The 23,162-nt window shown below is 41.8% G+C and overlaps 1 protein-coding gene across 1 annotated transcript in view; it reads right to left on the bottom strand.

The window, feature by feature from the left end:
- zdhhc9 (zinc finger DHHC-type palmitoyltransferase 9) overlaps positions 1–9,174 on the bottom strand; it is a 42,431-nt gene extending 33,257 nt beyond the window's left edge. The window contains exon 1 of the mRNA XM_034211827.1: positions 8,351–9,174. Coding sequence (XP_034067718.1) covers positions 8,351–8,514 — 164 coding nt within the window. The 5' untranslated portion in view covers positions 8,515–9,174. The remainder of the gene's footprint in view (positions 1–8,350) is intronic.
- Between the last annotated feature and the right edge of the window lie 13,988 nt (positions 9,175–23,162).

Here is a 23,162-nt window from a genome sequence, read left to right on the forward strand (position 1 = left end):
AGAGGGCACGACACGACAACACACACATTCTGAACTGGTGTTGCGAGCACAAGGTCATGAACCACGAGAGCTGCCCTTTCTCCGAACCGTCCCGAAGTCATGGCCGTGAATAAACAACACCGTGTCGCACCCCCCCTCACCTTCTGGAGAAACATTAGCATGTCCCCGTTAGCCCGGCCACTGAGACCCCAGCCAGCGGAGCTCCTGTTGCTCAGGGCGATAACAGATGAGCTGCAGAGGCATGAAGTTATTAATAGTTAAACTGTGCGGCCTCATCTCCCTGCCAGGTGGACGGGATCATATATATATTCATAATGCAACACTAATGCTGCTCTACAGGAGAGAAAGGTATTGTGCTACATCCTGTACAAGACTGACTTTTGTTCTGATGCCATGCATAACACAGACTGCACACAGATGACACATCCTCTGCTTTATTATATAGACGATGCAAAGGAGGACCATATCAACTCTGCAATATTTTTAAAACTCTCCTCTGAAGAGTCATCAGGCTACATTACATACATGTTATCACCTTTTCTTGAATTAAACATATTCAGTAGTAGTTCAGCAAAACGATTGTTCTAAAGCTGATGACAAAACATAAATCTGAAGTTTTTTGGAAAATAGATTGATTGTTCAAGTTATTTTTCAAGCAGAAATCAAATCAATCTTATGCTTTAATTATTCTTAAATGGTAATAAACTGACCATAATTGGGTACTGCCCTAAATAGATATGACCTTGGCCATTAATAACTTTTTAAACAAAATGATCAATTGTTTAAAACTAATCAGCAGATTAATAGATAAAGAAAGATGGCTTAGAAGCAGCCTCAGGTATAAGTAGTCAGGTTTTTAAAAGGGTTTTTGGGTGCACAAGGTTCATTTGTGTGGAACATAATATCCAATACTGACAGCAGCCATGTATCCGTATCACATATCAGCCAAAACACTGCAGACACAGTTACATAAATGAGTATGAGATATCAATAACTCTCAGGGGGAGAAAGCAGCACTAATGCATACATATGGTTTCATTTCTCAGTGATTGTTTAGTTTTGATTTGTTTTATCAGACTGAGCAATCTTATATTTGGATACAAATGTGCTGAAATACAGAACCAATAAACGAAAATGTGTATCTGTCAAAATACATATGGACTGCACTGTAGCTGTACATCATCAGACATCCCATAATAAGTTATTTAATCGAACAAGCAGCTATTTTTGATCGATAATAAAGCAGCCAAGTTGGTTTCAGCCTCTGTAAAGTGTAGATCTGCTACCTAGTCTGTTTTAATTCATTTTAAAGTGATTTGAGTTGAGACCCTGACAAAAGGTCTATTTAATCACTTCCAGTGCCATCTGTTATTGTTTTGTCCAGGTTGCATTTCGTTTTCATTTTAACTGCACATATACAGCGCTAAGGGGAAGGATGTAACTAAGTCAACAACTGCCTCAGCTCAACATGGCAGAGAACAAAGTCTACCTGCCTAGCTGCACCTGCTCGTGTAGCTACACCATGCAGGTACGTCAGCATACCTGTGCACTTGTGAAACAACACGCACAAAAACACAACACCAGCTGAACAGGTCAGAGCAGTTTCCCTGCAGTATCCTTTCTCACACAAATGGAAACTAGGAGCAGCGATTAAATCAATACAGGTTTCCAGTGGACCGGCCTGTGAAGTATGTTAGGCCCATTTGAGAGAGCATAGAGCAGCCGGAGGATTCAGACGGAGGAGAGGCAGCCTGCGGGTGAAGTGTAATTCCCGTAATGATGACTGGTAGGTATCGGAGGCGCACTCAATCATCGGCTTCCCATCATGCGCCTCCACGTCCTTCCTGGATGTGACCGTTTCCTCTGCTGTGGAGGAGCAGTTGTGTGTGCTGTGTATTCATCAGTCACCACAGAGCAGCAGAAAAAAACTGGACTTAATCGAGCCCATGTGGAGAAAATATTTTCATCAGTGAGGCGATCAATCAGACCCCCAAGTGACACTCATGCCACTTACACATTACCTCTCTCTCTGCCTCTCCTTTGAGGCTAACAATAAACTAGCTCCTGTGGTGGAATGCAACCGAGTACATTTACTCACTTACCCCAGCCAGCAACACTGTGAAAATGCTACTTATGTGTTAAAGGGTTTGTTGGTTGTTTTGAAGCGGGGTTGCATATGATCCATAATGAATGTACTGTATGACCTACAGTACATGTCAAGTGGCACACTCCCAATTATAGGAAACAGACAGGAGTCGGACCACAGGAGCTAAGAAATGTACTTTGGTGGACAGGCGCAGCAGCAAAACACATTTTACCTCTTTAAAAAAAGGCCCACCTATCAATTTAATTGAAATGAGTTGGAGTTTTCACTTTATTTTGAGATTTTTACCGCATGTCCTTGCTGTCAGATTGCCCTTCCCGACAGAAGCTTTTTTCTATGCTTCAACTCTTCAAAGTCACCAGATTTACCTCGCAGAACACAGAGGTTGCTGGACTATAGCTGCCTTAATCATTTAGTCTGTTATTGTGTTACGCTGTTGAATATAAAGCAACCCTTCAAAACACAAAAGTTACAAATGAACCAAAACATAGTTACAGATGGAGGGCAGAGGTAGACCAGCACCTCTGATGTTCTGCAAGGTAACATTACTGTGTTTGTCAAAGGAGTCTTGGAGCTTTGACAAGAGCAACCAACACCGAGCAGCCTTCCCTGAAACACCAAGTGGGACCAACGTTGCATTTTGGGTAATGTAGGCGCCAGGTTTTACAAAGGAAGGAGAAAGTGTAAAACCAAAAAAAAGGTTTTTAGGGACGATATGAATTCCAAACTGCAACACAGAAATATATTTTCATTTCACTATGAAGTGTTTCTTCCATATGACATAACACATTTAGTTTAATCAATGGTCCGTACAAATGTTATAAAATCATTAAGAGAGTGACCATTAGACCCTAGGGCTATTCCAATATAGAAAATATCGTTTTTATGGCTTAATAAATTGAACCATTAGCTTAAAACCTGCAATCAGCTTCCAGTCATGAGAGAACATAATCACATACACATATGAAAGATAAACAGAGTTACACAAGAGATAGTGAACTGTACAGTACGGCTGATTCTGCAACCAAAGTGTGATGTTCGTGTGTGTGTGTGTGGTGTGTGTGTGTGTGTGTGTGTGTGTGTGTGTGTGTGTGTGTGTGTGTGTGTGTGTGTGTGTGTGTGTGTGTGTGTGTGTGTGTGAGAGATGCATTAAGGAGAGTCTACTGCAGACTTTGATCTAAAGGATTTTCCCTCTTAACTCAGGATAACATGGGTTTAAAGGTGAGAAGCTTCTTTAGTAGGGATATTGCTGAGTTTAAATCACTTTAACCTTTCAGCAATAAATCCACTAAACTCATGATGATGACTTCACCACTTCATGCCTCGGTGACTCATGACATGTTACCTTTGTTGAACATTTCACAGCTTTACATTATAAATACTTAACAGTTGTAACCCCGTCATACAAACATCTGTGGACTATGACTCTGCCTGTTTCAAAAATAACAAAAGCACAAACTCTACTTGCCCTCTCCCTTTTTTCCACCAACAGACATAAAACCTACTTCATTACCCAACTTGGTAGATATTCTGAGTAGAGGAGGGGGTTTCATAATTCCTTTCGTAAGGTCTTTTGCTTTTTTCTTCATGCTTCTACAGTTTGAGCCTCTCATGCATTACCATTACATTAAACATTTACCAACGTAACACTACTCTACTGAAAGTGTTTCTAGAATGAAGATTATAACGTTTTATAACCATTTCAATAAACAAATATTCATCCTGCTCCACTCATTTAAAAAATGTCCTTTTTTTAAATTATATTTTCCTTTTGTTTTGCAAACACAGGACGGATATGTCATAGGCTACCTGTATTAGGGGTAAAGTGCAATCCAGTCATATGAGAAACAGGTTAGAAATCTATCAAAATGGTTTGAAAAGCCTTGAAGGAATCAAGAAAAACCTTGAAAGCAGCAGTTAATGTTACAATGTTAACCTTCAAGGTTTTAAAAAGATTGCAAAGTATTTTTTTCTTTTCATAACATTCAATGCTGTGACTCAGATGTAATGTTTATAAATACGGAAAATCCAGAAACATGTCCTTTAAAACCTGATCCAATAAATGAATGCGTTAAAAAGAGGCTACACTTGAGATGAAGAGGACACCATCTGTTGTCCAGTTTAAATCAGTCATCCTTGTTATGCAATCCTTAAATACCATATGAGAGAGATGAAACATGAGAGCCACGGTCATAGTCCTTTTACCAGGATTAAAGCTAGGATTACAGATGTTGCGTCATAGAATACTCACTAAGTGAAATGAAGAATGATGAGAAATATGATGATTTAATGTTGTCAATGTCCACATGAAAAAACAATACTACTGAACAACATTAAAGATGTAGTCATTTATAAAAGGAAAAATCATCGAAGAGTGCATCTAATTCAAGCCAAACACTTCACAAAACAACGTGAGGTAAAGTGTAAAGTGTGCCTCCCTGTATGGCACAGGTTGTGGGCGAGAATAGCAGCAAAGAGAAGCATCCAGAGAACAAAGCCTGTAGATCACTGTTATAGTAAATGGTGCACATACTCTGAATAGAGCATAAATCATGTTATTGCTCATTCAGTCAGGGCTGGCGGGTGCTTTCTGATTGGCTAACAGGGAGACAGGGTGGGGTTGGATGCTGAGGGAGGCTCGGTTACAAGATCTCCTCCGACTGCAGCCGCCTGCCCTGCACTACTCAATATGTGTTCACATTTTATAAGGCTGATAGGGCATATGTAAGGATGTAGAGTACAACACAAACACACACACACACACAGTCACACACACCAAGGATCACTCTCATTACAGTACATGCACACATGCTACGCTGGCCTCGTAGCTGAGCATCCTGCAGTGGAGAGACAGATGACACACTCTCCTTGTGTTCCAGTTTCTTTTTCCTTCATCCAAGCTCCATAGGTAGCAACGCACATTCACATATGCCTGCATGCACGCACTACATTTACACCAACATACAAATGGGAACCGAACCAGTGAGTATCAAACAGCGAGGAAGCGTTAGTTACCACCTTATACAGCATCCAGGTATAATATAAATATGTAAAATCCAATTTCAAAATCAGATCAGTGGGTATTAAAAGGGCAGAAACCAACAGCGTGAGGACACACAGCCCTAAAATTGATTCCAGGGGAAAACAGGCTGGGCCCATCTCTTCCCTGAGTAATTTGTTTAGTTGTTCCTAATGGCTTTTTCCATTTGTGTATTCGGGCTGCTCGTTTCCGCAATTTAGCACAAATTAAAGCAGAGAGAAGTCTCCCTGCACGGGATGCTGATGCCTGGTGATAAAAGTGAGACGTCTGTGTGGATGGTGTTGGATGTGAGCCAGCCAACGCCAAGACACTGCCCTCGCTGTTTACCCATCATGCACCGCTGCAGCTCACAGATGCACCTCAGGCACGTGAGGAACGAACTCTCCAAAACAAGGAAACGACGCCACAAAGAAGGCTGAACCACAGCTCAATGCACCAACAAGCAAACATTTAAAATCAGATTATAAGGATGAATTGTTGGGCATATTTTGTTTTTAATCAATGCCAAGACTTTTACATATTGAGTTTTTGATAAATGATGGCCACTGAATGATGTTTTGGAACAGACAATATTATAAATCATATTAGTTGGAGCTGTTATGGGTACATCTATTGATTGGCTACTATTTTTGAAAATGTATTTATTCTCATATTCAGCGCAAGATGAGGGAAACAATCTGCAGAGTTGTTTGCTGGCAAAACAACCATCTAATAATGCTAAGAGTCTATAGTCAAACTGCGGCATGCTAACCCCATAATTACAACTAAACACAAAGTATAGCTGAGCTGATTGAAATGTCATTAGATTTGCAGGTAATTGGCAATAAACCAGAGTAGTTAACAATAACTAAATAAATACATGTTGACCCGATAGTGGCGCTATATGAAAATCAGGGTATCACCAAAATGATTACAATGAAGGGGGCATGAATGTATGTACTAAAATGCAATGGCGATCCATGTAATGGTTCTCAATATATTAGTGAAAATGCCAAACTTCAATGACGTCTTCTTTTCAAATGTTATGAAGTGCTGAATGTCTTACATGATGTTAAACTGAACGCTTCTGGGTTTGAAACTGTTGCTCGGATAAAAAAAGCAATTTGTAAACACAAACCAGGAAATATAGAATGAGTCTTTGTTCACCATTTCTTTAAATGACTACAAAATAATTCAAAATCTAGTGAATATAAAAATGTTCTGCAGATAAATCATCAGTGGGTATTCCACTCTCAATATTCATTCCAAGAAAGAGTGCAATTAGAGGTTTTAATCCTTCTATTAAGCACAGATGCAAGTTTGCAGTTTGTGAATGCATTAAAGCTCTTTTTGCAGAAGGCTATTCCTCCGTCAGAGGGTTAAATCAGATAAGCATCAACATGCCGTGTAATGGCCAGTTGGAAATTACCCCCATGTCATCTGGGTGCAATCTCTGCGTTAATATCCATGCACCTAAGAGAGATAATTATGTTCAACTGTAATATAAACATAGCATGCTGACAACCCTCCAGCCATTAGTCACCACAATGGCTCCTCTGGGCTCTGGACCTTCGGTGTGAGAAGTATCATCTCTCTGCCTCTCCGTTTGCTCCGGATAACAGCTGCTTCTGTCCGGACTCAGAAGAAAAGCAGGAGGCCATTAAAGTGCAGAGCAGATAAAGATGGGAAGGGCCTGGCACTATGTGAGCTACCTCTCTTCTCTGCTATACTTTAAATCCATTTGGCCTGCATGTAAACACCCTCAATCAGTACAGAAGAGCACGATTGTGAGCTAAATCATTCCGTCTATTTGTTGAAAACTGGCAAGATAAGAGAGAAGAAAGAGGAAACAAGTGGTATACACAGAAAGTGCAATCTAAATGAGAAGCAGCGCTGCTTTATGATCATCATTTAAATTCATGTTCGTCCCGTTAAAAACAATCCTCTGCGCAGCCTGACAGGATTTGGGCTCTCATGCTGCGTACGAGCCTGTGTTCGCAGAACTAATGAGTCCACTGGGTGTGTGCGAGTAGTGGTTTGAGACAGAACTGCTGAGACAACAAAAAGGCAGCTTTCCTTTCTTAAAGCAGAGCAGAAGCTGGGCAGCTACTGGCTATTAAATATTTAACACCTCAGTATGTGGTCAATCATAAACCTCTTTCCTGTCCCGGACTGAGGAACCAAACATGGATCCACAGAGTCACTGTGATCTTTCTATCAGCACAAGAAAACAACAATCCAAGATGCCCATCAGCTCACATTTTGCTTACTAATGTCCAATTCTCATTTGAAACTATTGACTATCAAATATGTATGGCAGTAATTGTTGAGATGAGACTTCAAGTTTGAGTTGAAACAAAAACATGTAATATCTTGTGGTTTAAGCCAAAAAGAAATTGATGATTTTACCTTTTCCTTCATCGTAATGATAGTAACCTAAAGAAATGTGCTAGCTGGTTGGATAAAACAGACCATTTCCATTAATCCAATTAAGTTTAACAATATGTTATTTCACTACTTTCTGATATTTCATTGGCAAAACTGCATAAATGGAGAAAATATTTGAATAAAATCTGAACAAATCCCCTGTTGACTTCTTCAGATGTCTTATTCTGTTTAAAACAAAAATGTGAAGAGCTGGGCATTCACAAAAACTGACTGGAATTGATGAATCTATAATCCATAAAGCTTCCATGTTATCTTCTGTCTATCATCTTGTCGAACATTGGATATTTAACAACCACTCCTTCTTCATCATATTCACAATGAATTAGATATTTGTTTGGTTTTTATATGCTGTGTGCTTAAAGATGTGTTTCTGTGAATTTCCCTGCGGAGATCAATAAAGGTCCATCTTAAAATTGTTAGTGAGAGACTATGTTGTGATGTTGCATGTACAATTATAATTGTAATGTCTGTTGGTTGTTCTATGTGTAGCTGCCTAGGGACTGCAGATGAAAATAAGCTAATAGCTAAATCTAACATTTGTTATGCATGGTCCTTGTTAAAAAGGGACTAATCATTTTTGCACTGATTGTTGAAGCTCTCAAGTTGGATAATGTTGGAAATGGCAATACTGTCAGCTAGCTTAATACAGAAATATTGGGAATGTGTGTATTTATTTTGTGAAGAACCACAAGAGCCTTAAAATGACTTGTGAACCCTCTCAGGAGCAAATCATCAACGAGTGATTTCATTATGGAGTCAGAGGCAGGAAATGAACTCACTCAAAGGCGAAGAAGAGGGAGCAGGTCCCGACAATGAGGAAGAGGGTCAGGTAGAAGACTCCCTTCTGCCGGGCCATCATCACCCTGCCGTCGCAGCAGAAAGTGTTTTTCCCCGGCAGCTTCTCCCATTTTCGCACCTTACGTGTGATCATCACCGCCGACATGGTGCCCTCTCTTCAGATCTCAGTCCTTCTTTAGGTTGATGCCAGCTGTTATACTGTAAAACGATTCAGATACCTCTGATTCAGAACCTGATAGCTCTTACAAATATTGCCCAGTCAATGTGACACAGTCCACTGAGGAAGAAATACCCGAAACGACTCAATGTGTAATATTAAAGATGTCAGCACAAGGTGATGATTGTAAAGCATCTTCTTTTCGTAGTTCGCAGTCACATCATCGTTGTGTTTTCATGTCCATTTGTATTTCCAGTCTTTACTGCAGCATGTCATTCCCACACTGGGGCTCCCACGCTGCACCGACAATCTCGATCCTCTCACAGGACAATATTAATTAAAAAATAATATATTAATTAGAAATTAATCCAAATGCTCGCAGCAGATGTTTCCCACAAGGAGCAAGAAAATCCGGCTGGGGCTGTTGCATCGGGATCTTGACCGAGTGACATTCATATCATCTCGATAAATCATAAAAGGCGTTCCCAGACATTACACTTTGACCATGCGGCTGGACGTGGACAATATGCCTTCTTGTATTAAAAAATAAATTAAAATCCTTCAGAATTAGGAGACAGCAGTCAGTATGGAGGAAACATGTAAAGCTGTTAAATTCTTTTTTCCTCCTGCAGGAGCCAGCCCTCGGTTTGAGTCAATGGCAGCAGCAGGAAACACGCCTAGATTGAAATGTCTTATCTTAAAGGGGCAGGACAGGTAAAGCAAAGCGAACAAAGGACGAAGATGAAGGTCTTATTTGGATCACATGAATATGCTGAATTGCTCGCCTGTGGTATTACCCAAGGGGGAGACTGTGAAGGAGTGTATTTAATGAAGGTAATTGGTTTTAGACACCAGATGCATTCATCCCCAAAGTGTTGCTCTATATGTAGTTTAAAGCAAAGCAGAGGTAAACAGTGCAGAGGTCCACATAATAAATACACCTTTCACATATAGATTAGGTATGTTTCCTAATAATAATAATACATGTTATTTATAGAGCACTTTTCAGGATAGTCAAATACACTTTACATGTTAAAATACATTAAAACAACATTAAAAAAAACACACTTAAAATATATAAAACACAACAATAATGACAGATGAAAAGCAGTTCTGAAAAGGTGAGTTTTGATTTGAGATAGGTTAGTTATTCCACCTCCATTGATACATTTAAAACATGTCCTAATAGCAATCTCTTGTTAAGAAAAATAAGTCTATAAAATCGAGAGACGATTTGAAGATGTAAGACATTTTGTCATTGTGTCATTTTTATTTTTAATAATCCACCAACACGAATCCTCTTTTCTAATTTTCCATTAATGGGACTACAAAAAAACGAATACATCTGGTAGCACTAGTCCGTGTAGCTCCATTTCAATTGCAATAATAACATCTGTTTAACCCTGTAAGGCCCACGGTTGTAATTTTACAACATTACTTTAAGCTATCCTTTTTTTTTTAAAGACTACATTTACATAGTCAAAGGGTCCTTTTGTTCAGCCTCAATGCTATTGGGTAGTACATGTGTTTATAGGTCCTGCCCTCTGGCCATATACTCACACAACATCCGAATCTTCAAACGAGCAACATCTCTTTGTTTTATTGGACTGGATTTGTCAGATTCAATTAAGTAAAATGCCTCAAATATTGTTTTTTGTGATTATTACAATGTCTAGAACATGTACATATTTAGTCATTGTGGAATACATTCATCCAATTTGATTTTGAGCAGCTTATGTCTTTGTACAACACTGGGTCAGTGTGGTTGTCAAAATAGCACGTGTCCCTGTCATGGAGATTGCCCTTCTTATATGTTCACATATGGAAATAAAACACTAATAGAAATATGATGTCTTTGATAATTCACTATAACTAAGTTCTAAATGGGTCCTCTGTTAAGATTTTTGAATTAAAACCAGAATTGAATAAATGAATACATTATTTCTGATAAAAGTATGTGAAATTATATCTGTAGCAATATTTAAACTCTACTTGTATCTTATCAGTTAATTAGTTACAGCAATACATTTAACTCTGGTTCTGGCAGAAACAGTTCTTTCTGAAATGTTTTGGGACACTTGGATGTATCCCTTTTAGTATGATAATTAGCCTATTATCATTAGCCAGACAGCATTGTGTGACTTGTTGAACTGGTTTACCTGCATGTGTGGTTGTAGGTATTGTTTTTATTATGATAATAGGCTAAGCCATGTATTGTGTGACTCAAGTATACAATGTAAATAGGATTCAGATACTTGTTGCATCGGGACACCTGGAAGGGGGGGGGGGGAAGCATGCATTCCTTATAGTAATAATAGGCTAAGCCAGACAGAATGAACACATGTTCCACCACCATTGTCACGATCTGTCTTTATGGTGTTTTGTCTTGTCTTGTTTCATGTTTTATTTTGAAAGGTCTTCACTTCCTGTCTTGCCTGTTTCTGTCTGCGTTGTGTCTTGTTTAAATCTGTCTGTGGTTCCCGGTCGTTAGTTTCCCTGGTGTGTCTAATTTACCCGATTGTGTTTACCTGGTGTCCCTGTGTTTTCTCCTCCCTCCTCACCTGTGTCTTGTTTCTGTGATTAGTCTTGTGTGTATTTAAGTTCTGGTTTTTCTGTCTGTCTTTGTCGGTTCGTCTTTTGTCATGACTAGTTCGTCGGTGAGTGTTCTGTTTTGTCTTTGTTGTTCACCTAGCCTTGACATAAAGGAAGTTTCACTTTATTCTTCATTTGGGTCCTACCTGCTTCACACACCGTGACAGAACGAACCGACCACAAAATGGACCCAGCAGATGATCCATGGGAGGTTGAATTACAGCATTTAACCTTCTATCTGGCTTGCTGCTTCGATTGGTGGAAGGGAGCGTCCAGTGTTCGGCAGAAGAGGGCCGCTCTGGTAGAGGCGCTCCGGTTGGCAGCAGAGAAACCATGTTTTGTTGAGTTTTTACTAGGGCCGGGACTCGATTAAAAAAATTAATCTAATTAATTAGAGGCTTTGTAATTAATTAATCGAAATTAATCGCATTTTTAATCACATATACATATTTGACCTGAGAACAGTGAGAAGCAATTTTTTTCACATGGATTTTAGTATACCATTAGGCGCACCGCAGTACTTTTCCCACAAAGGTTCATGAGAATTTAGTTCATGAGAACTCTTTGAACCTGGGGGTGGATTAGGCAAATGAGCCGCGACGTCACATCTTCTTCTTCTGCTTTGGGTTTACTGGCAGGCCGCAAACCACTTCACGGCGTATACTGCCGCCCAAAGTCCCCGGCCGGAAGTCCCCGGAGTTGGGGACTGGCTTCAGTAGAAGCTGCTGGGAGTCCCAGCAGCTTCTACTGAAGCCTTCCGAGTAAATCGCCAGAACGCCGACACCTCCTCATCTCCACCGCTCCCATGGTTTATTTTGTGTTGCCATAAATTAGTCTCTCTGCGTTTCTGCGCTGGGCTAATGCTAATAATGCTAATGCGAGGATAATAAAATGGCGGCTTCACAAACTTTTGGGGAGTTTTACGGGGCGTGGTTTGCAATCCGCCCAGCCAATCAGACATATAACTCTTTTCTCACAAGAGAGCCGTACGAAAGTCCCTGCTCTCTAGCAGCTCTCTGCTCTCTAGCAGGGACTTTCGTGGGGGGTAAAAAGGTTCTCATGAACTAATTTTAGTACCGGCTCTTTTTGGTGTGAACGCGATAAAAGAGGCTAACGTCCACGCTAGCTTCCACGTTAGCTGCTATATGTTTTGCATTGAGGTGATACTTGAGGCTTGATGTGCTGCGGTGATATGCGAATTCCATTTTGCATAATTTGTACACAACCGTGCTCTTATCGACGCTTCCATCCGTCCGTTTTTTAAAACAACATTTCCCACTGTTGTTCACTGTGGTTTGTTGTTGTCTGAAGTCATGAACGTTAGTTGGTGCTCCAGTATAATCGGTACGCCTGAAACTCATCCAGTGAGAAACGTTCCGCGGTGCAAAAATAAGTGCGATTAAAATGCGTTAATTTTTTTAACGCGTTAATTTTTGTGTAATTAATTAATCTTAATTAACGCGTTAAAGTCCCGGCCCTAGTTTTTACCTGACTGGATTTTGGACTTCCTTCAAGCAGTGATTCCAGGCATGCTAGCTCCCTGTCTCCCAATTCCCAACCTGGCACCATACGCCTTGGTGGGTTCCGCCTGAAGTCAACCCGTGCTTCTGCCCCAGTTCCTGCTCCTGTCCAGGAGTCGTATTCCGGAACTCGTCAGGCTTATGGAGGTCCACGGAGTATTCAGGAGGCTGCTAAGAGGAGTCGTCGCAAGGCCAGGCTAGCAGCCCGAGCCCCAGCAGCCATGGTTCTGTGCTCCAGTACCATCCCACATAGCCATGGTACCGTGCTCCAGTACCACCCCACACAACCATGGATCCGTGTTCCGGTTCCTTGCCCAGCAGCCATGGTTCCGGCTCCAGTGCCGGCCCCAGCAGCCATGATCCAGGCTTCAGCTCCGGACCTTACAGCCATGTTTCCGGCTCCAGAACTGGATCTTACAACCGTGGTCCCTGCACCTGAGCTGGCCCATACAGCCATGGTTCCGGCCCCAGTTCCAGCCATGATTCTGGCTCAAGTACCGGGCCCAGCAGCCATGGTTCCGGCCCCAGTTCCAGCCATGGTTCCGGCTCAAGTACCGGCTCCAGCAGTCATGGTCCCGACTCCAGCACCTCGTCTCCTGCTGGCTCCCCAGCCGACGCCAGCTCCCCGAGTCTTGTCGGCGTACCGGCCGACTCCAGCACCTCGTCTCCTGTTGGCTCTCCAGCCAACACCAGCTCCCCGAGTCTTGTCGGCGTACCGGCCGACTCCAGCACCTCGTCTCCTGCTGGCTCCCCAGCCGACGCCAGCTCCCCGAGTCTTGTCGGCGTACCGGCCGACTCCAGCACCTCGTCTCCTGTTGGCTCTCCAGCCAACACCAGCTCCCCGAGTCTTGTCGGCGTACCGGCCGACTCCAGCACCTCGTCTCCTGCTGGCTCCCCATCCGACGCCAGCTCCCTGAGTCTTGTCGGCGTACCGGCCGACTCCAGCACCTCGTCTCCTGCTGGCTCCCCATCCGACGCCAGCTCCCTGAGTCTTGTCGGCGTACCGGCCGACTCCAGCACCTCGTCTCCTGCTGGCTCCCCATCCGACGCCAGCTCCCCGAGTCTTGTCGGCGTACCGGCCGACTCCAGCACCTCGTCTCCTGCTGTCTCCCCAGACGACGCCAGCTCCCCGTGTCCTGTCGGCGTACCGACCGACACGAGTCCCCTCGCAAGTCCCCTCTCAAGTTCCTACCCGAGTCCCCTCTCCAGTTCCTACCCGAGTCCCCTCTCCAGTTCCTACCCGAGTCCCCTCTCCAGTTCCTACCCAAGTCCCCTCTCGAGTCCCCTCTCGAGTCCCCTCTAGAGTTCCCTCTCGAGTTCCCTCTCGGGTCCCCTCTCGAGTCCCCTCTCGAGTCCCTTCTCCAGTCTCCTCTCAAATCCCTTCTCGAGTCCCCTCTCCAGTTCCCTCTCAGGTTCCCTCTCAGGTCCCCTCTCGAGTCCCTTCTCGAGTCCCCTCTCCAGTCAACTCTCAAGTTCCTACCAGAGTCCCCTCTCGAGTTCCCTCCTCTAGTCCCTCCTCTATTCCCTCCTTTAGTCTCTGCTCTAGTTCCCCTCTCTAGTCCCTCCTCTAGTCTCTCCTCGAGTCCCCTCTCTAGTTCTCCTCTCGAGTCCCCTCTCGAGTTCCCCCTTGGTTCCCCTCTCGATTCCCCTCTCGAGTCCCGTCTCAAGTCCCTACCCAATGTCCTGGTCAGTTGGAGGTTCCGCTGGGGGTCCTGCCAACTCCATGTACTGTCCCGTTGGAGGCCCCGTCGACTACTCCTCTGCCGGGGGTCCTACCAATCGTATGTCTGTCCCGTTGGAGGTCCCGCCGACTACTCTCCTGCCGGGGGTCCTGCCAACCCTTTGTCCTGTGCCGTTGGAGGCCCCGCCGACTACTCTCCTGCCGGGGGTCCTGCCAACCCTTTGTCCTGTCCCGTTGGAGGTCCCGCCGTCTACTCTCCTGCCGGGGGTCCTGTCAACCCTTTGTCCTGTCCCGTTGGAGGTCCCGCCATCTACTCTCCTGTCGGGGGTCCTGCCAATCCTATGTCCTGTGCCGTTGGAGGCCCCGCCGACTACTCTCCTGCCGGGGGTCCTGCCAACCCTTTGTCCTGTCCCGTTGGAGGCCCCGCCGACTACTCTCCTGCCGGGGGTCCTGCCAACCCTTTGTCCTGTCCCGTTGGAGGTCCCGCCGTCTACTCTCCTGCCGGGGGTCCTGCCAATCCTATGTCCTGTCCCGTTGGAGGTCCCGCCGTCTACTCTCCTGCCGGGGGTCCTGCCAATCCTATGTCCTGTGCCGTTGGAGGCCCCGCCGACTACTCTCCTGCCGGGGGTCCTGCCAACCCTATGTCCTGTCCCGTTGGAGGTCCCGCCGACTGCTCTCCTGCCTGGGGTCCTGCCAATCCCGTGTCCTGGTCCTTTTCCGTGGGGGATCCTGCCGAGGCCTGTCCCACCAGCTCCGACACCGGTTCCTGCCCGGCCTCCGGATCTGTCTGGTCTTCACCCTCGATCCCGGCCCCCTGAGAGCCACGGCCTTCGCCCTCGAGCCCGGCCGCCTGACTTTCCCGGCCGCGGTCCTCGCCCTCATGCTCGGCCCCCTGAGTTCGCCGCGATGGCCTTCGCCCCTCCATAACCCCCACCTTGGACTCCGTCTTGCCCCCGGGCCGTCCGCCCGAATACCCCTTTTTGAACTCTGCCTTGCCCCCGGGCCGTCTGCCCGAGATCCCTTCCTGGTCCTCTGCTGTGCTCCTGGGCACAGTCCCGTCCTCCTGACCCCCTCCACCCACCCTGGTGGCCTAGTGATTATTAAGTACCTTTTCCATTTCAGAATGCCACCAGCAATGAGAGGTCCTTGATGCAGTGTGCAGGATGTGATTGCTGCTATTCAAAACGGAGAAAGTGAGTTTGAGATGGAATCAGAGGACAGTGACACTGATATGAGTGAAGAAGAGGCAGATGAACATGCCTGTGGCTACATGGACAAGGAAAACCAACAACCCAATGACCCCCCAGTTAGTGATTATGTGGGCATCGAGCCCCGATAACATAAACCCACCAAGCCCAGAGACAGGTATCGCTGGCTGAAAAAATATTTCATCAGTCCCAATACTGACCTTTCGGTCCAGATACCACAGAGGATGTCATTTCCCTCCACACACCACAGTGATGTTGTGATGAAGCTTGCCTCCACGCTTCCAGAAGGTCAGAACTACAAGATATACGCAGACAACTACTTCACCTGTGTCCCATTGGTAGTGAAGCTCCTTGATCGTGGGATTCATTATGTGGGAACAGCCAGGCAGGTGCGCTTACCCAACTGCAACCTTGAAGAGGAGAAGAGCTTGAAGAAAAAAGGGAGAGGAAGCTTTGACATCCGAGTGGAGGCCAACCACAACATCTGTGCTGTCAAATGGTATGACAGCAGAGCGGTCACACTTGTGTCATCCTTTGCTGGACCAGACCCTGTGCAGAGAACTCAACGCTGGGACAAAGCCAACAAAACCTACGTTTGACTTGTATCCTAATGTATTTTTGACATGTATCTTGATTGATTCTGTTCTAATCAAACACAACTCTTCTGAAAACTCCCAAGAGAGGACGACCATCTTCAGGCAACGGGAGCCCAGCAGCGACATTGACATCAAGGAGCCCGTTGAATGCTCAGAAGAGACCATCCTCAGGTGAAGGGGTCCACCAAACAGGGCCCCATCCAAGAGATCACAACCTCCACTGGATGTACGCAAGGACCTAATGGCACATTTTCCAGGAAAGACAAAGAGAGGACGCTGCAGACACTGCAGTAAAGGGTACACAAACACACAATGCACCAAGTGTGACGTCCGTCTGTACTTTTCCGACGATAGGAACTGTTTTTGGGACAACCATTGTATTCATATTTAATAAATGACTATTCATAAAAAAAATATGATTGATGTGTGTTTATTATTCATGCTATACTGATATAGGGCTAAGTAAGCAATCAATCCTGCAAATCAACCCTTAGTTGTTCAATATATTTATTCAGACAATATGAGTAGACATACATACATTCTGCTCCCACCTAAGCCCAACATTGCAATATTACATTTCCCTAAACACTTACCTGCTTTCTCAAAGCAGCAAACATAAATCTTTCTCCCCATTTACATAACAACATTGTCATTGTTGTTTAAAAAAAAAAAATGTGCAACACATTTCTTTATTCGATATTTAATTCAATATTTATATAAGACATTTTTTAAGTAATGTATTTAATTCTTAATTGTATCACTTCATTTTTTGTATTAAAACTTTTGTTTTCATATTAAATATCTTTATATATTATTTTTCACGTTAGTTTTTATGATTGTAGTCTGTACTCTGTACTCGTGTTGACCACCCTTGACCGCCCAACTCACGCGATCATCACCATTTCACCCACAGACATGCCATCTTGCCTCCCACCACACTTCACTTCGCCATGCTGGGAGGCGAAACCACCAACTTGTTGTTAGGCATCCATTTACCCCTTCAGCAAAAGACGCCAGTACATATTCCAGTCAAATTTTACAGAATTGGCTTCTACGTTTTTGAAGGTTACAAGGCGACACAAAGATATTGTTAAAGAACATTTGTTTGAACTCATTGCCAGAAGTTACCATACATTTTTCACATTTGTTCGAGAAAAACTCAAGGCTACCAGGACGTGTGGAGCCGGGTTTCCTGAATATGTCATTTAGAAAAAACTGGACTTAAGCCTCTGTTTCTTTCTAACTTTAACAAACTTCAGGTTTTTTTCCCCCTGTTTAAAAAACCCTCCATTCTAACAACAAAACGGTTATCTCGATTGGGACATTCTGGCTATGACTTCATCATTTCTGAACAACATCCCTTGATTTGGCTGTGGCTGAGAGGAAGAGCTGTTGTCTTTGAGTGAGAAGATGGTGGGTTCAATCCCAGCCATGCAGTTATCATGCTGATTTATCCAAGTGTGTATTGTGCTGCTTGTTATAGTTTGTATCAGTTGCTCACACACTAAAATGAATGAATGAATGAAAAAGCACAAAATGTGTTTTAGCAATTGAAAAAAACTGTAACTCTTCAAATGATTTTAGTTCATCCTCCTTCTACCTCTTCCTCTTGCTGCTATCCATATATTTAGTTTGTTGTAAAAAGTTCTTAGGCATAGCCTTTTTCTAGTGCTTTCATCCTGATTGCTGAGTCAACAATAAAGCAGTTTGGTGTTTATGGTCATTTGGCATGTGTATTTGTTAATTGGTTCATGATGTGTGTAGCATTTTGAATGGCAGTGTTTTGAAAATGGCAAACAAGTGTGAATATGTCAGACTTCTCTGTCTTACTTAGACAACTGTGGGCAGTGTTTTGCAAAAAGTGCCAAGTTGAATTGCAAATATTCTTGTTTTTACACAGTACTTTGTTAGGGGAGAGCTGAACCACCAAGACCTGTCAGATGCTTATTTGACCATCCTGCCAACTAAAATGTACTTGACTGCAGGCAACTAAAGTCAGATCTTCAATCTGCAGCTCTTTTTCTATTACATAAGGAGAGATGAGTGAGAATGAGATTGATATCACTGCAAGAACAAAGTTTCAATGTATGACTTACGTAATGTGAAGCAAATAGACAGAAAAATATATGATACTATATCACTTCCAATTGGAGAACAGTGTAGGGCACGCATCAATACATTAATAATTCATTAATTCTAAGAAGTTCAATAGAACAGGTTGATGAGACAAAAACCTTTTTAATGGTGTTAAAAATCAAGTATCACAGAGTGAAAATAAGTGGATTAGCGTTAGGTTATTGTTAATAGGAGATCTCCAAACACTTAAAATATGACATCTTAATGATGATATTAAGATGTGCATGTTGCAAATCATTGAATAGTAAAAAAAAATGCATTATTCTGAGAGATATTCTTCTGGCTGCTGTGACTCTATAGTTAAGTTAATTATATTGTTTCCCATTCAAGACCAATTAAAATCTTGGAATTTATTAGGAATGATAATTTTGAGATGTACCATCTCGTTTCGAGGGGGTTCTCATCATCAAAAATACAATAGAAGAATAATTAGAATAAACAATAACAGACAACCAAAATAAAACCAATATAGCAATACTAATTGTGACAAAACAAACAAGACATTGATAATAATAAAACAAAAATAAAAGAAGTTGCATTTCTCAGTGAAAGTGGTTACCCTTGAATATAAATAATTTCTTAGTTCAGTTACAGATTACAGGAACATAAAACAGAAATTGAGCAATCAGCAATCAGCATTCAATTGATGTTTGGGGGGAAAGTTACCATAAAACGTTATGAAAACACGACATAATACAAACATATAGAGACCGCTTTAAACTTGAATTGGTGATAAAGAATATATTTATTTAGCCTACTTTAGTTGAACTCACCCTCGTGTGTTCTGAGCCGTTTGTCTCCATCTATCGACATTGACGAGGAGGCTTTTTTAACTTTATTAATCAAGAGTAATTTACAAACCTTTAAGGCACTTAAGTTATTACTGTCAATAACATTGAAAGGTGCAAAAACAGTATAGATCAAATAAAACAAACTGTTTACATCTTGCCAAAAAAATGAACTTTGCAAAAATGTTAAGGTCGTTCTTCCATCCAGTGATGTGGGGCTTCACCTAAAGATATTTGCATTTATGTATGAAGTGTTCCGGATCAAACGTTCAACTAAAAATTCTACATTATTATTTTAATTTAATAATAATGAAAAACGTTTTTTATTTCGAAACGTCCGTCCTCTATTATGATCCGACTAGAAACACGCGTTGTATTCGACTGTTATTGTTGTAGGAAACTCATTTTCTTCCTAGGCGGTATTAGCCTTTTAATACCGTCAAACATAAATAAGGTGGATTTTTTTGTTTGCTTTTAAATGGCCGGTGGGCCTTGCCTTCGTGTGTCGCAGTGTAATGTACAACAGTTCAGGTAAACAGTCGCACTGTAAATAACTGCTTAAGCTAAGGAAGCTAGCACTTAGCATGGAACCCGGATACACTGATAGGAACTAAAATACGGACATCAAGATTGCTTTGATTATCAAGTTAGATAAAACAGACCGTTTTCTTTGTCTTTTTCCTACTCATTTCAATACTCATTTTTTATTCATCCTTTATCTTTTCTCTTACAGGAGATGTTTACAGACCAGAGCAGCTCTTGATGTAGGTTTGTGCATAATAAAAGACTCAGAGAAGACTGCCCATTTTAATATCCTGTCTGCCACAACTCAATACCACAATGGACCCAGTTATATATATCTGTATTAAACAAGGACCATGCATGCAAATACATAATCTCAAAAAGAGAAGAGATGCTATATTCCAGATAATAGCTGAAAGTGTATTTCCATCTGCAGTCCCTAGGCAGGTGCACACATACCAATTAACAAACACTGAAGACATTGCATAATGCCTATCACATTGACAAATAAAACAGATAAAATACAGATGTATACATTTGTCAATATAAATATAATTGTACAATTTCATGGTGAGTTTAGAGTCCTGTATTTAAAGATGAATACAATGAGCGGCAGACAGTACTCTACTGCAGCTATAAAGTGTTTTTTATGCCTCTCCTGTTTTGACAATTTCCTCTTCAGTCAAAGAATAAGACAGAAAGAACAAGTGGTAATAAACTTGAAAAAATCCTCCAAGAGCTGATTGAATCTCATGGTGGAGGAGCTGAGGGCGGACCTCCCTCACAGAGGCATGGAGAGGACAACTGCTTCTCTCTACCACTATGGAAGAACATGGGTACTCAAACTCAACTACACTGTTCTTTAGAACTAGGTGTGCAAACAAATTCACAAAAACATTGAACATCCTACCCAATCATGTTATGTGTGCTCCATTGCTATCGTCCTTCAAAAGCTTAACTGAAATACATTACCTTTTTAGCCTTGCCTTTCAATAGTCTTTACAGGTCCTAACTTTATTTAATTGTATTCATGCAGATTTCATTGGTTGTAACTCTTGTCCTTTTTTTAAATTGTATTGATCAACTGTTGGTTTCAATATTTTTTTGATTTTAGTCTTACTTTAGTCTAACAGTTTTAATTCACATTAATGATCATAATTATTTGTATTTTATCTTTATATTGTGTGCTTTATATTTACACTATCCACATAGTGTTTTTGGTGGCAACTTCCATTGTAGCTCGTGTATTGTGCCACTTGTGCTTCCACATTGAAATAAATGTGCTTTTTGAATAAGACTTTCCTTGCTTATAGCTTTTACTATTTCAGATCAACAGCTGTGGAGTTCAGTGGCCAGAGGACTGGGGAATTATTTAGTTAATCGTATACTTTTTTTAAATTCCAGATCCAGTTGAGTGACATTGCTGACAGTGAACCTGGGTCTCATACCGAGCTCTGAGGACAGCTGGCCTGTTGCCTGCCGACTGCTGAAGAGAACAACTGGGGGCCTTTTGCACATTCACAACGTTACCTCAGCGTTACCGAACACAGCAATCAATGATGCTTCTGGGAAGAAATCTGACAGAGAGGTGTGGCAGGTCTGGGCTGATGACACAGCAACACACATCACTTTTCTTTTAAAGGACATCACTGGAGCACAGTGGACAACAAGCATCCAGCACATAGAACATGTGAAGTCCTATGTACCTCATGTTCATCATGTTGTGCTGGACTTGGCGTGCAGACCGTCCTGGGCTGAGGGGATGAACACAGAAACACTACTGTATTCATCTTTACACAAACACTACACTAACTCCAGTCTCTAGCCGAAGCCCCTGAACCCTCCCAGATGTAATTGACCTTGTTAGTACTTGAGTACTCTAGGCTGCAAAGCTTGAAATGGTATAAACAGAAATGGGAACAATTTGCTGCAGAATATCATGTTACCATAATGCCACCAAAACATGTAAAATAGGCCTACATTTGTGGATTTTAGACTTTTTATATTACATTTTTTACTTTATTTATGACGAATGCACTGATTTTAATGTATTATTAGCTCTTGATGTACAGAGGGGACAAAAGTTCATTGTGAAAAAAATAATTTATTTAATTACGAAGCAAACAAAAAAAATCATTGAAGAATAAACCAGTTTTGCTTGTGATAATAGTTTCACATGTTTTTGTGTACCATCCTAACTCCTTTTTTATATTGTGTTTCTTTGTACATTTAGGCTTCCAGACTTCCCCTGGTAACCCCATGTATCAATGTCACAAGGCTATGAATTGTGAGTTATCTCCTCAGGCAAAATCTGCAGAAATTTGGATTTACGAGGTCATGCACTTCAAAATGTGGGAAAATTCTAAAGAGTGTGGCCATTGGGATTGGGCCAATGTTTATTCCACCTGTAAGGTAGTACAAATCAGCCGCTGCAGTGTTTATATAAACCTTTATTTATCCAGGGCAGGTTCACAGAACATAGATGCTCTTTCTTTATTTAGAAACACCATGCTTCACAGCCATGCAAATACAAACCAATCTGGAGGCAACATGAAAATACAATGAAAAGCAAGTCCTAATGTCAAGCCGGCTGCTTAGGTACTAGTACAGTTCAAATACAGATTATTTCAGTTCATCGAAATGCTGCACCTTAATGTTTATTTTACTATATTTTGTATTTATTTGAATACATTAGTCACAGTTTAATAATAATTTAAAAAAAATATTTAATGTTTTGTGATTTTTTTTCTGCTGTACCGAAAACGTACCGAACCGAACCGTGACCTAAAAACGAGGTACGTACCGAACCGAAATGTTTGTGAACCGTTACACCCCTACAATCAATGTTAACTTGGAAAGCCACAATATTAATATTTTAACTCAATCACATAGGTGATATTATTGTGGCACATCAGTAAAGCCTTACATATAAGGTGGCAGACGTAATTTAATGAATTTTAACTGAACAATAACTGAATGAGTTTGTCTCACTCTTAGACCAGCAGGGGAACCAAATATATACAGACTGCTGCAATAAGTACATTAATTAACTGTCTCATCGATGTTTGTCTGAATGAATATGATAATATTAACAATCATATTATTCCTATCAGCTGTCAATCACTGTTAATAAATAATAATAATAATAATAGATTTAATTTGTTAGCGTTTTTACAGGTGCTCAAAGACGCTTTACAGATATAGTGAAGAACTGTTATGATTCACATATTCATTTATTATTGAATAAACTATATTTTTTGGAGGAGTTAATGATGAATGTTCATCAAGATGCTTGCTCACCCTCCTTCAAATTTGAAAAACAAGTAATTATATCATTATTGATATACAGTTACAACCTTGACTTTACATCAGAAAGAACAAACATTAAAGAAGTGACTAACTGCATCAGTTAGGGTTAAAAAAAAAACGTGTATTCAGCTAAAACATATACATCGCTGCAGTTATTATCCAGTGGAAGGTCCTTACCTACTGGCCTAGTTAAATCAAAGTGGTTACTTTCTGTTGGCTGGGCAGTGTAGTTTTACACACCGTCTTATTTTACTTTCTCAGGACTTAAAACTGTTTTTTGGGGA

This window comes from Gymnodraco acuticeps, unplaced genomic scaffold (genome assembly GCF_902827175.1).
Source record: "Gymnodraco acuticeps unplaced genomic scaffold, fGymAcu1.1, whole genome shotgun sequence".
In the NCBI taxonomy this organism is placed as follows: domain Eukaryota; kingdom Metazoa; phylum Chordata; class Actinopteri; order Perciformes; family Bathydraconidae; genus Gymnodraco; species Gymnodraco acuticeps.